Source organism: Cinclus cinclus, chromosome 35 (assembly GCF_963662255.1).
Source record: "Cinclus cinclus chromosome 35, bCinCin1.1, whole genome shotgun sequence".
Lineage (NCBI taxonomy): Eukaryota > Metazoa > Chordata > Aves > Passeriformes > Cinclidae > Cinclus > Cinclus cinclus.
The window spans coordinates 121026-137981 of record NC_085080.1 but is presented as its reverse complement, the minus strand read 5'-3'; the positions used below and the strand labels follow the sequence as shown (position 1 = coordinate 137981).

Below are 16956 nucleotides of genomic sequence, written 5' to 3'. Positions count from 1 at the left end.
AGCAGAGAAGGGTCTAAGGTTCAAGGAAGGGACTGGGAGAGAAGGGATGGGGGATGCAGGGGATCTCTGTGCCCAGGAAAGGGGGTCCAGGGGTCCCTGGTGTTGACAAAAAGGGGGTCTGGGAGCTAGGAAAGGTGGGAATGGGGGGGTCGGGGGGCCCTGGGTCACAGAAAAGTAGGGTCTGGGGCTGGAAGAGGCTGGTGGATCCCAGAGGCACCGCCTGGGAGACGGGAAAGAGACCGAGGGAGTGCAGTGGGCAAGGGGATGGGGGAAAGGGGGAATTCCAGGGAGTTAATCTGGATCCCATTGGATCCTCGCTGCGATCCCCCTGAAACCCCTGGGACCCTCTGGGACTTCATTTCGGGAAGCGGCGGGAGCAGTGGAAAACGGGGGAGACACGGAAATCTGGGAGGTCTAGGGGGTCCAAAGATCAAGGAAAAAGGTGGGTCTGGGAAAAGCGGGATGCCAGAAAAGGAAGTGCAGGGGGGTCCCAGAGCACTGACGGGGGGCAGGGGATCCAAGTCCCAGATAAGGGGGTGCAGGGGGGTCCCAGTGTCCAGAAATGGAGATTCATGGATGCACCAGTGCCCAGGAATGGGGGTTCAGGGAAGGTCTCGTGCTGGGGAATGCAGGTTCAGGGTGTTTCCTTCCCGAAATTCGGGGTTCCGGGGGGTCCCAGTGCCAGATGATGGGGCACACAGGGATCCCAGTGCTGGGGAAAGGAACGGATGGGGGTCACAGTACCACAAATGGGGGTTCAGAGGGTTCCCGTGCCCAGGAATGGAGGTTTAGGGGTATTCTGGTGCCTGGGAATTGTGGTTCGGGTGGTCCCAGTGCCCAGGGTCCCAGTCACCTTTCGTCACAGCCCCTGGGACTCCCAGGGCCCTCAGGAGACCCAAGAGCAGCCCCGGGCAGATCCCCGTCCTGCGGGTTGAGGTGGGGAAGTGAAAGGGACCAAGGGAGCACGGCGGGAGGGCGGGGGGGGGGGGGGGGGGGGGGTGGAAGACGGAATGGGTCAGGGGAATTCCAGAGAATTCTTCTGGATCCCACTGGATCCCTGCTGCAACCCCCTTGGAGCCCTCTGGGAACTACCTGGGACTCCCCTGGAACCCTCCAAGGCCCCCATTAGGAAAGCTCTGGGAATGGAGAACTGGGGGGACATGGAAATTTGGGAGGCCTGGGGCATCCAAAACCCAAGGACAAAGGTGGGTCTGGGTAGAGCGGAATCCCCGAGAGGGGGTGCAGGGGAGTTCCCATGTCCATGAATGAAAGTCCAGGGGGTTTCAGGGTCATGGAAAGGGGGATGAGGACACTGGGGGAGGAAGGATAAGGGGTCCAGGGGGTCCCTGTACCCAGGAAACTGGGGTCCAGGGATTGTCGATGTTGAGGAAAGTGGGGTCTGGGTGCTGGGAAAGGCAGGAACGGGGGTCCAGCAGGTCCCTGGGTCACTTGAAAGGGGGTGCTGAGGCTGGGAGAGGTGGGCAGATCTCAGGGGTGCAGTTTGGAAGATGAGAAAGTGACTGAGGGAGTGCAAGGGGACGGGGGGAAGGGGAATTTCCAGGGTCTTAACCTGGATCCCCTCCTCGGACCCCCCTGGATGTCCCTGGGCCACCCTGGGGTCCTCCATAGCCACAGGACTGCCCTAGGATGCTCCTGCCGGACCCCTGGGCTAGGCTGTGCTGTGCTCGGCTCCTGGGCCCTGCACTCAAACTCTGCCTGGAACCCGCTAGGTTCGTCCCAAACTGGGGGAAGCACCGGGAGCAGCAAATCCAATTTTTCCTGTGGGTGTGGGTGCCATCCCCAGCAGAGCAGGATGGGATGCTGTGGCCCCAGTCCCCAATTCCAAATCTCCTTCTTGCTCTCTCTCTGTTCTCTCCCTTTCCTTTGGGTAATCATAAATCCTAGAGGGGCTGGAGAGCCCCGTGCCCAGTTCAGGTTTCCCAGGAAAGGGAGGCCTGGGGGTGAGGTGATGCAGGATGGCCGGGAATGGGGATCCAGGGGTCTCCGGAGTCACGGAAACAGGAGATCCAGGGGCTGGCAGAGGAGGATACTTGGGAAAGGCAGTGCAGGGGGTTATTTGTGCAGGACAAGGAGGTGTGGGAGCAACCTAGAGCTGGGGATGGAAATTCGGGAGGGCCCCAGTTCCTAGGAATGGGGCAGGGGGCAGGAGCTGAGACATGGGTGGCAGAAAGGGACTGGGACAGAGAGGGATGGGCTGAGACAGACTGGGACACTGGGATACACCAGGACTGGGACAAGAACCCCCTGGAAGCAGAACTGGGGCAACAGGGATCATACTGGGATATACTGGGACCACACTGAGGGCTACTGGGAGCAAATGGGAACATCCTGGAGACAACTGAGAGCAGCTGAGTTATTGGGAGCATTCTGGGGACAACTGAGATGTACTGGGAAAGACTGGGAGTGGTTTGGATCATCCTGGAACTGACTGGAATCTTATTGGGAATGACCAGATCCATAGTGGGAGTTAATAGGAGAAACTGGAACAATGCAGGGGGCAACTGGGATCATACTGGGACCTGCTGGGGTCATGCTGGGGTCATATGTCATACTAGGACTGACACGTTCCTATTTGGTGTGATTGGAATAATACTGGGAGTGTCTGGCATCATACTGCGGGTGACAAGGATCAAACTGGACTCATACTGGGTGTGTCTGCAGGTTACTGGGATCATACTGGGAGTGACTGGACTTACACTGTGAGCAATTGGGACCACAGTGGGGGAAAATGGCATCATAGAAGGTGTGACTGGGCTCATACTGAAATCTTGCTGAGAGTGACTGAGAGTGAAAAAAAACATAGATGGGATGACTGGGAGCCACTGGGACGTTGTTGGGAGCAACTGGGATCCTACCGGGAGCGATTTGGCACAAACTGGGAATGACCAGGATCATATAGGGGGTGACTGGGAACCACCGGTGAGGCGGCGGCGGCGGAGCTCGGAGGCGGCCCCAGCGCAGGTGGGAGCCGCGCTCGGTTCTGCGGGGGCTCGGGGCTCGCTGCGGGCGGAGGGGGCGGCGGGGGGCTCTGTCGGGTTCGTTGTCCCGTGCCCGGCCCGTGTTGCCCCTGGGCTGGGGGCGCTGGGGGAGCGGCTGCCCGCGGTCTCCTTCCCGCTGGGAGCTCGGCCGGAGCCGGTGCCGGAGCAGCGCCGGCTCGTCCCGGTTCCTGTGGGCAGGACACAGGTGGCTGCCCTGTCCCCGGGACCCTGCGCTGGGGCCGCCTCACCGAGCTCCGGCCGCCGCTGAACAACAGTCCACGTCAATTAGTGCCATTTTCTGGAAGTGATCATCTCTTATCTACAAGTCCCTGACCCTGTTTCCTCGCATTGCTCGGGGCAGCTGAGTCACAGGGGGAGAAGGAAGGAACACAAGGGTGTTGAGGTTTTAAGAGACTTTTTATTCCAAAACCTGCCATAACAAACAGGCTCTCCTAACGACCCTAACTAACTAGCAGTCCTAACTACCCTACCTAACTAGACCTAACTACTGTCACAAAAAGCTGTTCTCAGATGTTTCATCTCCTCTGCTGCACCCGCCGTTGCTTTGCTGCAGTGATCAGAGGGGTCAGGCTGGAGAGAGGCTTGGCTGATGATAAAAATGGGTGCTGTCCAAAGGATAAAAAAGAAAGAAATGAGCCATTACTTTCTAGAGTCAAGTTCCTGGATGAAGGGGAATGGTTTGAAACTCAAGAGAGGGAAGCAGGCTCAGATTGGGTCGAAGGAAGAATTCTTTTACCAGGAGACTGGGGAAACACTGACAGAGGGTGCCTGGAGATGTGGGAGGTGCCTCCTTCCTGGAAGCATCCAAACTCAGGTCAGACAGGGCTCTGAGCCACCTGAGCCACTTGAAGATGTCCCTGCTCTGTGGGTTAGCAGGTGCAGATGACCTCGAAAGGACCCTGCCAGCCCAAAGCAGGCGAGGGCTCTGTTTGCTTTGCTCGTGAAAAGCAGCGAGACTGGAGATTGGCGGAGGGGGGGCCCCCCAAGAAAACCCCTCCCTCCCTGCCTCCCTCCCTCCCTCGTGCTGCTGTTTCCCCTGCAGCCGCTTCGCATTCACCTGCAGCAGCTCCTGGGCAGAGAAGCGCCGCTCCTCGTCCGGCTCCAGGCTGCACTCGAGGAAGTCCCGCAGCAGAGCCGACAGGCGCCTGGGCTCCTGCAGCTGCGGGGTCCCGTTCTGCCGGATCAGAGTGCGAGCCTGCAGGAAAAGCAAACCCAGGGCTCTGCCGGCTTCCTTCACACCCACGAGTGCTCACATCGACCCTGGCTCCTCAGCCCCAGCTCCGGGGGCAGTTTCCTCCCTGGCAGAGGCACTGCTCATGGCTCATTTTTCTATGCCAGCCAAAACCCCCAAACCCTGGTGCAGCCGCAGCCATTGCAACATCCAAATGATCTTGCCCTGAGAGCCAGTTTCGTTGGCTGACGTTATTAGTAGGAACCTGCATCAGAAATAGCACATTTTTGCTTCTCCAAATACCAGCTTTACGGGCCATTTCCAAGAGCCAGTGTGGCCCGCATGTGTTATATCAAAGGATTCTTACATCAAACACATGTCTGCAGTGCCACTGACACTGAAGTAAATGCATTCCTGATGCCCCATCCTGGAAACTGCCAGGCAAGGAACAGGAGGTTTGGGTTGCTGAAAGCTCAGGCTTGATGACAGAGAAAGCAGCTCAGACCAGGAAGGAAATATGTTGGACTAGGGGTGTGGTAAGCAATGCTCTTCATGTTTTAGACAAGTTTCCCAGTGAGAAAAATCAGGGCGGAGTTGATCTGGCTCTTTTAGAAACTCCTTCAGAAAACTTGTAGGGTTTGGGGGTGGATTTTGGGGTTGGTTTGGGGTTTTTTTGCAAGATAACATTAGAGCTGATACACTGGCTTTGCGTTTTCAGGTCATCCTCACAGACGGAAGAGCTGCAACAACTTAAAACCCAAAGCAAATTGTTGCTGGAGACTGCCGAATGTTCATCTGTGCTCAGGCTCGAGTCCTCTGGGAGTTCCCTTCCCAATGTGCAGAAACCTCCAGCTGCTCCTCCCAGTGCAGGGCGACCCTGTGCTCACAGGCCTCTGCAAACACTGGAGAATTTGCCTCTTACCATAGCCCCTGTTTGCTTGAAGTAAGGAGGTTCTCCTTCCACCATCTCGATGGTCACAATACCAAAAGACCAGATGTCCACCTTGGGGCCATAAGGAGAACTGGTCACAACTTCTGGGGCCATCCAGTGAGCAGTGCCCACCATGGAGCTGCACTGGTCCTGCTCAGGGCCGAGCTGAGCGCAGAGGCCAAAATCAGCTGAGGACAGAAACAAACACTGTCAAAGACAGCTGGAATGAGGAAACCAAGCACAAAGATTCCCCACTCTCAGTCTGAGAATGCAGTACTGAAGTCAGCTGGAAAAGTCCTCAGGGCTGTGGCCAAGGAATGATGGAACTGGACCCTTAAAGAAACCCTCAGCTTTCATGCAGTGGCTTTTACTGATTCCCTTGAAGTTTAGATTCCAACTCCCGTCCCTCTGGAAGGGCCACACCTAGAGCAAAGCCACTCCTGACACCCTGCTCCTCTCCTGAGCTCTCTGTGCGGGGCAGTTGCTCTCAGCTGGCAGCAGCAGCCGGGCAGTGCCACCAGCAGCACTTGTGGGGCTCTGGTTGTCACTGGGAAACAGCCTCAGACTCACACCCTGGGAGCACCGTGCCTGGCCAGGAGCACCCACCCAGTTTGACAGAGCCGTCCATTCCCAGAAGGATGTTGGAGCTCTTCAGATCTCTGTGGATCACCCGGTTGGAATGGAGGAAATCCAGGCCCTGCAGACACTGAGAGAGAACAAGAAACACAAGGGTAAAAATCAATGGCCAGAATACATCACACAAGAAAGGGCAGTTTGGAATTCTCCCGGCAGCAACTTTGCTGCGACAGGCCAGGAGACAGTGCAGACAAGCTCCAAGCAAATGGTTCAAGGCAAAGCTGAGAACAGCAAATCAACTAAAAAAAAAGACAGAGAGAGTACCACAACAGCAGGAAAGGGGACAAGAACAGAGTAGAAGTGTAGTGAGACTGGCAGGTCGTTCACTTCAGAGGCTCTTTCTTCTCCAGTTCATAAAAGCAACATGGAAACAAAGCCCTGAGCATGGAGCCACTCCTGTTCTCACACCCTGTTTGGAAGGACCATGGTGTCCAAGCCACGGGAAGCACAAGCAGGATCCCTCACCTCCCGACTGACAGCTGCCATCTCTCCTTCAGCCATGTGTGTCTGTGTGACAATGTCCTGCAAAGTTCCTCCATCCATGTATTCCATCACCAGCCAGAGATCTTCATCAACAAGGAAGCTGGGAGAGGAAAACAGTGGCATGGAGGTGAATGTGCACTGCACAATCCCCCATGGAAAAGCCTCAAGTGGAGTTGTGTTTCCAGGTCACTTGTCAATGAGAGTAGAATCAGACAGAGAGACATTCCTGCCAGCCTGCACAGGCCTTGGAATCTACACAGTCTGAAGGAGAAGGAGACACCTGTGAGAAAGGAGATGCCTTAGATGGCAAGCAAGTGAAAAATGCAGTTTAGCAACAGCCCAGATCAATGTGGAACCACAAGACTTGCCCCCAGCTGGTTCAGCGTCTGAACTCATCAGTTCCACCATTCCCTCCAGAACAAGGCAACACAACTTCCAGAGTTATCCAGGAAAGGAGGCTGTACAGCACTTGGGACAAAAGTTATCAACTGTTTGGAAAACCTTGCACAAAGTGCCTTCACAAACTGGCAAGGCCATTGAAAAATGGGCAAATGAGGCACTTCTGGAAACCTGGGCTTCCTGGCATCTGCAGCAATGGAAACAAGTTGGAAAGAAGAAGCCAAGGGAAATAATTTCTGCCATGGTTTATCAGCACTTGTCATAAGACACAGCAAAGGGGGTCACCTTGAAGAAAAAAACAAACAAAAGCATGGAGGGAGTGAACTGCCAGGCTATTGTTTTGGGAAGATATGGCTGGGTCAGGCTTTTTCAGAACAGGCTACAGACTACAGATGAAAGATGAACGCAGGGTCCTTGCATGGCATAAGACCTGAAGCACTCACCTGTCCAACGAGTTGACAATGTTGGGGTTCTTCTTGCCTTGCAGGACCAGGATCTCATTCACAGCTCGTTCCCTGTTCTGCTCTCCGAGACTCATTTTCTTTATGGCCACCTGAAGCGACATTGCAGACCTTTAACTGGAGGGGTCTGTGGCAGGAGACCACAGCAAACACGGAGCAAATATTTCTGGAGCAGCGGAGCCTGGCTGTGCCAAACTGCCTTGGGATGGGACACCAGAGCTCAGCAAGTGCCGTTCCCACAGCCCATTTCTCTGCTCACTGTGGGCTGCTTACAGGACACGTGGCCAGAGACATTTGGCCTTGTAAGCTCTGCAGAAATGGTCCCTCAGCTGTCAGCCTCAAAGCTCTAACAACATTTTCTGCACCTACAGTCTTCTCAAATGGCCTTAGTTTACCACCACTCTGAAGATGATGATGACGATCATCAACATCATTATTATTATTAAACACATTTTGCAAGCAGGAGGTCATTCTGGTCCTGTGAAACAGAGCAAAACAGCCCAGAACCCTTTAGCAATTCTATGGGATTTGGTCATGATTTCAAATGCCACTGCTCTGTTTGGGGTTGCACAAGAAAGCAAACACGCACATCCATTGCTCACATGAATCCTGTCACAGGCTGTCACTGACACCAGACCCAAACACAACTGCAGGGTTTAGGAGAGAGCTTTGCTCTGGGCATTCATCTTCTCATTTCCTCTCCCTCTCTCTCTGTGAGCAGCTGCAGTAGGACTAGAACCCCAAACTGAGCCCAAGCAGGATCTCTCCCTAATTAGGCCATGAGGTATCCTTTGAAGATGAAAAGCAGGATGGAAAAACTGCTAAATAGCGTTCCTGTCCAAGGCTGGGATGCAGAGAAATTGGGCCTCAGTCTCCACCAGTTGACGCATTCACGGTTTTAGACTTGAAGACCAAGCCAGCGTGTCCTGCTCTGACAGACACCACTGCCCTCCTTGCATTCCTTTGGGCACTTCAGAAGGACCAAGTCTGTCCCAGCTGTGTTCTCAAGGCTGACACTGCTCTGCCTTCAGAGGAGCAGCCTGAGCAGGAAAGCTCTGCTGGGCCCCCAAAGCTCCAGCCATAGCTCCGAGCAGATGGGAGAGCCCTTGAGAGCTGCCAGACGTGCTGGACATGTTGGCACTGACCTCTCCTCCAGTGGCCCTGTCGAGTCCTTTATAAACAGTTCCGAAAGCCCTGGAGACAAAACAGCAGAGAAGAAAGAAGCAGTGCTTTAGGCCCTGGGAGTGAAAGCCAGCCCACACAGGAGATCTCTGCTGCCTGTAGCATTCACAAAACACCTGGGTGCATCTACCCTTCAAACACCAGAGCAGCAGCTGCCATGCAAGCTGTGCAAGAGAAAACTGAGGCCAACATGAAGGAAAAGGGATGGAGCAAATCCCAAATGTCCACACTGAATTCCTTTAGTTCAAAACCTGAGGTGGGGGGTGGGTGTCTAAAAACCTGGAAAATAATGTATTACATTCTTTTGCATTTCCTGCCTAAGACTTGCAGGATCCACAGGGGCCCTGCCATCAGGCAGGTGATGCATTTTCCTCTCGAGTGCAGCAGCTCTGTGTCTGTTACTGAATGTATGGGGTTTACTACCTGTGCTGGGAAAAGCACTTCCTAGTTTTTCTTGAGAACTGTTTTCTAAGAGTCTGACTGGTGACCAGGTCACCACGTGAGCTGCTCTTTAAGGCAATCAAATTCCAGGCACTGAAGATCTTCCAGGTCCTGCTCCTTCCTTCAGGCGGGACACTGCCAGCCTCAGAGGCCTTTGACAGTGCCTTCTGACCACAGTTACCAATTTGGATTAGGACTGAGAGACAGCAGGATCATACCCCAGTGTCTGAAGGTCTCTCCTGACTTCTCACTTGATCCTGCACCAGCAAAATACCTGGCCCTGCTTGTGTATAAGTAACTGCCATGCACTTACCCTTGGCCAATCTGCCCCAGTTCCAGGTATTTCTCAGCAGGCTCCCCCACGCTCACCATGTTCCCTGAAAGAAACCACACGGAAGATGCTCCCTCCCAGATGGAGACCCTGCCCTGCAGCAGAGCCAGAATGCAGCCCCACTCCCTGGGGCCATGAGCCCCTTGGTCTCAGCTGGGGAAGGACAGTAAATGACTCCGTGACATTCAGCTGCAGAGCAGCACGAGGTGCAGCTCATGCAGAGACACACGCACAGCACCCTGCTCTGGCACACAGGAACAGAACAGACGTACTCAGCTGCATCAGGCACCACTCCCCTCTCCCCTCTGGCTGCGAGGCTGTGCTGCTGTCAGAATGTTCAGCCCAGGATCCCACAGCAGAGGGAGGTTCAGTGTCCTCTTCCCAAGCAGAGGCAGGTTCTCCGTCCTCTTCCCAAAGAGCTGCAGGTTCTCCATCCTCTTCCCAAAATGCTGCAGGTTGGCCATCATCCCACGCTGTGGGAGCTTTTCTATCCTCATCCCATTCCAGGGGACATCCACCATCCTCGTCGCACGCCGGGAGATGTCCGCTGTCCTTGTCCCACACTGCGGGAGCCTCACCGTTGTATTCCCAAACCACGGGGTGTTCACCCTCATCCCCCAGAATAGCAGGAAGCTCACTGCTGTCTTCTTCCTCTCTGGAAGCAGAGGGAGCCAGAGGAGGTGCTGGTGCAGCTTTTCCGCCCTGTGGACAGGCAGTAGTGTGAGGGACAGGAAGTTCTATCTCAGTTATCACCTTATTTATCCTCAGCTACTCATCCAGCTGCGCTATGCAGAAACAAAGTTCAGAGTTGTTTAAACTAACAATGGGCTAAAGTTGACATTGCCACTTATTGTTGGGAATTTGATATTTCACCGTGACTAAGGCCAGTCTTCTACCTGCAAAATCAGACCTGCAGCTCTTCTAAAACTCTTCAGCAGAAAAGGAGAAAACTGCCAGGGATCCCTTTGCTGTTACTGCTGCAAAGACCCTGACAGGAGCTTTCCTTCAGCCTCCCAGGATGGCACTCAGCTGCCACACACAGAGCTCACAACTTGCTGCACAATTCTGAACACCAAAGGTTTCTTCCCACTCACCGAAGGAGGAGCTGCTTGGGATCCACGCATGAGGTGCCCTGCAGTGGGAGAGGGAACATGAACCAGATGCTGGTAGGAAAAAAAACTGCCTGTGGTGGGAAGTGCCACAGAGCAAGGCAACCCCAAGAGAGCATTTTGCTTTCACAGCATCCCTCCAGGAGCCACAGTCCCTTCACAGAGCAAGCAAAAGAGCAGCACAAAATACTGGGCTGTGTCGGTTCTTGGCTGGACCAGCAAATGGAGGGAGTTCTAGGCTCCACTGCCACAGACGCCCTGCTTGAGGGAACAGAACCCGTGCGGGCCTCATTGCAAACGCCTCGCTGGCTGTAGACACCCCCTTCTTCAGCTGCAGCTGCTGGCAGGAGCTCTGCCAATCTAATGGTGTCTTCATGGCAATTTGGTTACAAAGTCAACTGGGGTCCAGAGGAAGAACAGAAAGCACACAGCAAGCCCAACGCCACAGATGCTGCAGCCAGGGAAAAAGTCAACTTACTTGCCAAGTGGGTTAAAAAATACCCTGAATAAGCCACAGAGTACAGAGTGCAAACTGCAGCAACCACTGGCTGGATCATTCTGGCTGTGCTGCACACGTCTGCAGACTGTAGCCCTGCAAGCACAGAAGGACACACGTCAGGGGCTGAGCTGAGAATGCCTCAGGCCGGAGGATCCTCCGGCAATCAGCAGGCACCCAGCGCTGCTCCGGGCACTGAGGCCTCTGTCCCACAGCAATGGGAACACCACTGGGATGTGGCAACGTTCCTGTGACATCACAGCAGCAGCTCACGCAAAAACCACTTGGAAGGTTCTCCTATGTCACAAAGGAGCACAAAGAATCCTCCCAGGGCACAGCCTACTGCCCAAAGGATCCAAGAGGAACTCTGCAAATGCAGCAAACAAGGACACCCCATAATCCAGTCTGAACGCTGAGGAGGAGCAAGGACGGGACAAAACCAAAGGAAACATGACCTTTAGTCACTGATGCTTCTGACTAAAACCAGCAAGGCTTGTTCCATCTGGGATCTTTGTTCTAGTTCTAAAAACAAGCAAGGTTCTCCACTCTAAATATACAGAATGCAGAAACTGGGGAGGAGGTGGGATTAGGAAGGAGGAGGAGCAGGAGAAGGGAGATAGGAAAAGGAGGAGCAGTAAGGAGAGGAGCAGGAGGAGACAGAGAAGGAGAAACAGGAGGTTCCAGTGCTCCCTGTGGCCGCAGCCCCCGGGACCATCAGCCCCACCGCATCCTGCAGGTCAGCAGGGAGGGAAAGCTCATCCCAATCCTATCGGGGGGTCCTTGAGAGGGTTTTTTTTAATTGGGGTGTGTTTGGAGCTCGCATATTGCGGAATTGAACCCCAAATATCATCTGGTATCCCTGGGAGGTTTTTTCCTGTGTGTGTGTGTTTGCATCTTGCAGGACCCCAAAGATGAGCCTCTTGGGGGGATATTTGGGGGTCCACGTGGCCATTGTCCAGTATTGGCAGGGGGTCCAGTATTGGTCCTGGGAACCCCTGGGAGAGCAGAGGAGAGGAACCCCTGAGACCTCTAGAGTAGGGAGAGCAGAGAGGGGTGATCCCGGAGCTGGGGGGTCCCTGGCAGCCTGGAATGGGGGGGAGGGACCTCTGGGATCCCAGGGATCTCAAAGTGAGGCATCAGTGAAGAAGGGACCCCATGGACCCCCCAAAAACCCTTGGATCATCCCTAAGCAGGACCCTGGAGAAGGGGCAACCCCTGGAGCCATTGGACTCCCATCATCCAAAGGAAGGGAAACCTCTGGGACCCCAGAGTGGAGAGATCAGAGATAGGGAACACCTTGGAGGGTTTTTTGGGTTGAATCTTGATATTTTGGAGAATTTCATGGATGCAAGACACCTCCTACATTCTAGAGATGGATTTGGGCAGGAGGAGCCCTCAGCCCAAGGAGCTCCTAACTTGTTTTTCCCCTCAAACCAGGATTTGTCATTCCCAAGCCACGGCTGGATGGAGGAAGAAGAAAAGCCCCACAAGCTCTTGGAATGTGAGAAGAGCTTCTGCTACAGCTCCCACCTGAGGGAACACCAGAACATCCACACTGGGGAATGGCTCTGTGGGTATGGGAAATGTGGGAAGAGTTTCAGTTGAAGCTCCAACCTCACCAAGGACCACAAGATCCACACTGGGGAATGGCCTGGAACGTGGGAAGACCTTCAGGTGGAATTCTGAGCTCGTCACCCATCAGCACATCCACTCCAAGGAGAGGCCCGATGGAGTGATAGAGACACGAAGGGACCTGGAGCTCTCACTTTTACTGACACCAGCAGAGGCACCACCAAGGGAAGCCCTGCGACTTCCCCGAGTGCGGGGCAAGCTTTGTGCTCTGCTGCAGCTCCATCCCCCATGGGAGGATCGGTGCTGGATGATCCCCAGCGACCCCCGTTGGGCAGAGCCCTGGTGATCCGTGGTCCTGGTGATCCCTGTTGGGTCGGGGGAAGGTGTTGGAGAGATTTCTTTCCCTTCTCCTTGTGCTGCTGTGATTTGGTTGGTAATAAATTCACTCACTGCGCCCAGGCTGGGTCTGTTGTGCCTGTGCCGGAGTTTGCTGAGGGATCTCTTCTGGTCCTTATCCGCAGCCAGGAACCCTCGGTTCCATTTTCTGTCCTGGCGGCTGCCGGGGGCAGGGACAGAGTGGCTTTGGTGGGAGCCTGGCATCGGGCTAGCCCTCGCCATGGGCACCCCTGAGATCTCGCTTACCTGGGGACACATTTCTGGGCGCACCTGAGCTCCCACCTGCCCAGCATGCCAAGGTTCCCCCTCCGGAAAGAACCTCACCGCCCCCCCCCCCCCCCCCCCGGACTGCAATCAGAAAGCAGCTGGAGCGCACTGCAGCCAATCAGAGTGCGAATAGTTGATGACTCATCAGTTGCCAGGGGCAGCCTCAGAAGAACAGGTGCCCAAAGTGCTCTCAGCCAATCAGAGCGCGCGGCGCTCATGGCCCGAGCCCGCTCCGGTCTGGTGCTCCCAGTGCAGCGCGGCTGCTTTGGGGCTGGCGGCACCTGCCCGGCGCGGGCCCTGGGGCGTGTGGCGGCAGCTGGGGCCGTGCTGGTGGTGCTGGGAGCCAGCCCCGGCTGCGGAGCTGTCGGGTGAGCGGGGGAGGTGGGACACGATGGGTTAACGGCGGGAAAAGGGGGTGATGAGACCTCTAACCTGGGTGGTGGGAGGAGCGGGACCTCCAGAGGAAGCGTGGGAGGGGATTGAGGATTGGGAGAAGATAAGGAAGGAGTCTACCGGGTGGGGAAGTGGGCAGAAGGGGAGAGTGGGTCTCTAAAACTGAGCGGTAGGGGGCTGGGAATGGGGGGCTTGTGGGAAAAAGGGGACGAAAGGGCAAAAAGAAGGAACACCAAGAGCGAACTGGGGAGCAGCTGACGATAACGGAGGGGGACGATGAGAAAGAAAGGAAGAGGGAGAAGGGTGGACACCCCCTATGGGGAGATGAATGTGAGGTGCTTGATCAGCAACCTGGAATGGCTGGAGTACATGTGGGCTCTGGGGAGCACTCGGTGCCAGCACTACGAATTGTCCGGCCCGTTCCTCATGGAGCAGAGAGGTGAGCGTGCAGCAGAGCATGTCCTGACAGGCCCTTCCCTGGGAATGACCCTGGAGCCCCTCAAAACCTCCTTGGGAATCACCCTAGAGCCCTCAGCACAAAGAGTGGCCCAGGTTTTCTGGGATGAGGTGATGGGCTTCAAACTCCAAGAAAGACATCGAGGGTCTGGAGCACGTCCAGAGTCCTATGAGTGGAGCTGGGAAAGGGTCTGGAGAACTCAGGAGGAGCAGCTAAGCGGGCTCTGTCTGGAGAAAGGGGAGCTCAGAAGGGACTTTCTCGCTTCAATTAGTGGAACGGGGCTTGGAGCCAGGTGGAGTTTGGCGCCCAACACCAGCATCCCCAAAACTCTGCCGTCTCGGAGCTGCCGAGCGGGCACCCGGCCCTTGGTCCCGAGCAGAGAGCTCTGCCCGGGGGCTCCTGGGGAACCGCGGTGGTGCTCGGCAGCGGCCCCAGCCAGCGGCAGTTCCCCCGCATCGGGATAATATCCCGATGAACGCCCGCTTGCGGTTCCTCCACGCCCCAAAGATCCCTGGAGCTGCCCCGCGGCCGCAGGAGTGGCTTTGGAGCAGAGAGGCTCTGCGGGCCCTCCCGGCCTCCTCCCAGGCCGTGCCCGCCCCGGTGCTGATATTTGACCCAGGCTCTCTTGCTATTCCCAGCTCCTTCAGAGTCCCGGCGTACCCGGGCACCGACCACTCCTGTTCAGCAAAGGGTCAGTGTCCATTGCCGGCCCCTTGCCGGGGGCTCCGGACATTCCTTACTCCTGGCACAACCTGCAGCTCCCACCGCAGCTCCCTGGAGCCGAGCACTGCGGGTTCCTGTTGGGAGTTTGTTCTTTCCCTTTTCCCTCTGTGGAATTTTCCCCATTGTCATGCTAAGATACCTGTTGACTGGGCCCTGGTGACAAGGGAGAGGAGAAAGAGGGACACCCCGCGAGATTCAAACATCCAGAAGAGGAAGTGGAAGGCTGGGCCTCGGCCCATTTTCCCCATGGAGTTCGGATGAGAAGGACGATCGCCGCCTCAGTTCCATTCCTGCCATCCCATCGCCGGGAGTCATCCTCACTGCTGTCGGACCCTGCACTGCAGCCTTCTTGCTTTAACCTGCCACCATCCAGCACTCTGCTGAGCCTCAGGACCAACACAGTAAGCCAAGGGCTCTCTCCATCTCTCTCTCCCCCTGGGACAGCGCTGCCATCACCCCCAGCCCTCCTGCAGCTCTGCGGGACCCGCCTGCCCCCAGCACCGGGAACTGCAGCTCAGGGAAGAGGTGCCTGCAGCCAAAAAACACTGGGATTGAGTTACTGTTCTGTTTGTGGGTAATTTCATAGCTGTTGTTGTTCTTGTTTGTCTTGTTAGATATGCTAGTAAAGAACTGTTATTCCTATCCCCATATCTTTGCCTGAGAGCTCCCTTAATTTCAGAATCATAATAATCTGTAGGAAGGAAGGATTATTTCCTTAGCAAACACCTGTCTTTCAAACCAGGACCGTTCCACAACAAGGCACAATATTCACTTAATGCAATCTTTGTTATCTCTGCTTAGATGTGCAAAACCAACTACTGCGGAGACAATACTAGCTCAGATTGAAGGGTTCCCACCCAAAATGCTGCAGTCAGTTCTGACACACCATTAAGAAATCCAAGAGCAAAACAGACAACTGATTACAGAATCTTGCAAAATCACATCCAAGAACATTTCATTATAAAATCACAAGTATTAGCAGAAACTGAGAGTCATCAACATTAGAAAACGAGCTTCTAACACTGGGACTAGAAGAGCTCAGGCAATACATTTGATTGGAATGAGCCCTCTCTGACATGTAAGCAATGCCATCGAATTTCCCAAAACAGGGAAATGGGGAGCACTGGCAGCAACAGCTTCACACACAGCAGTGGCACAGAACAGGGCAGGGACAGCAGCTGCCAAAATTATAAATTCTACTTGCAGTTAAGAACTTTGGTTTCAAGTTCTACTATAGCCACTGTTAATACAGAGTCAAAAGAATAACATTAGTAATAATATTAATTGCAACATTAATAGCAACAATAGTGACAATAGCAATAATAAGAATTAATAACAATAATAAAAACCCTACCATACTTATACTAGTCTTGCATAGTCAGGTTTTGGTACGGGGGTGTCTCTAGGAGCGCCTCCTGTGAGAGGCTGCTGGAAGCACCTGCTCCTCCATGTCCTGCAGAGTCAACGCCAGCCGGCTCCAGGACGGACCGGCCGCTGGCCAAGGCTGGGCCAGGTAGAAATGGTGGGAACACCTTTCAGGTAAGAGATTGAAGAAAATCAGTTATCCTGCCGTTGTAACTGTGGCCAGGGAAGAGCAGGGCGAGAACATGAGAGGAACAACTGTGCACACAGCCAGGGCAGGGCAGGAGGAGGGGCAGGAGCTGCTGCAGGTGCTGGAGCTGATTGCCCTGAGATTCTGTGGTGCAGTCCCTGGTGAGGCAGCTGGGCCCCTGCAGCCCATGGAGGGCACAGAGTGCAGAGGTGCACCTGCAGCGCCTGGAGGGGCCCGTGCCAGAGCAGGGGGACGCCTGAGTGGAGGCTGTGACCCCATGAGAAACCCGTGCTGGAGCAGGGACCTGGCAGGGACCAGCAACCCGTGGAGAGAGGCTCCCACGCTGGAGCAGGGTCCTGGTAGGACTTGAGAGCCCATGGGAGCGTGACCCACATTGCTGCAGTTTGTGAAGGACTGCTGTCCCTGAGATGAACTCACCTTGGAGAAGTTCATGGAGAAGCGTCTCAGGGAGGGACCCCATGGTGCAGCAGGGGAACGGCTCCTCTCCCCGAGCAGCAGCAGGAGAAACATGTGATGAACTGACCAGAACCCCCATTCCCCATCTCCCTGCACCCACTGGGGGAGGAGGCAGAGCTGGGAAGGAGGGAGGGATGGGAAGAAGGGGTTTTTAAAGTTTTATTTTACTTCTCACTATCCTGATCTGATTTTGATAGCAATAAATTCAATTCATATCTGTAATTTCAAACCTGTTTTTCCATGATGTCATTTGGTGAGTGATCTGTCCCACTCTTTGCCTCAACCCATGAAGCATTAATTCTATTTTCTCTCTCCTGTCCATCTCTGAAGGGGAGTGAGAGAGCAGTTTTGGTGAGTGTTGGGCATCCAGTCAGGGTCATCTGACAACACTTCCTTTCTCTCAGTCTCTCTTTCTTTCCACAGGTCACTGTGAAGAGGTTCAGTGGGGCTTTGATGGAG

General features: G+C 54.8%; 1 protein-coding gene across 1 annotated transcript in view; it reads left to right on the top strand.

Moving 5' to 3' along the window:
- Positions 1-14216: 14216 nt before the first annotated feature.
- The window catches only part of LOC134055781 (zinc finger protein 345-like), a 45391-nt gene continuing 42651 nt past the window's right edge, over positions 14217-16956 (top strand). Inside the window, exons 1-3 of the mRNA XM_062512243.1 lie at positions 14217-14436; positions 15928-16007; positions 16921-16939. Of these exons, the coding sequence (XP_062368227.1) occupies positions 14217-14436; positions 15928-16007; positions 16921-16939 (319 nt within the window). The remainder of the gene's footprint in view (positions 14437-15927; positions 16008-16920; positions 16940-16956) is intronic.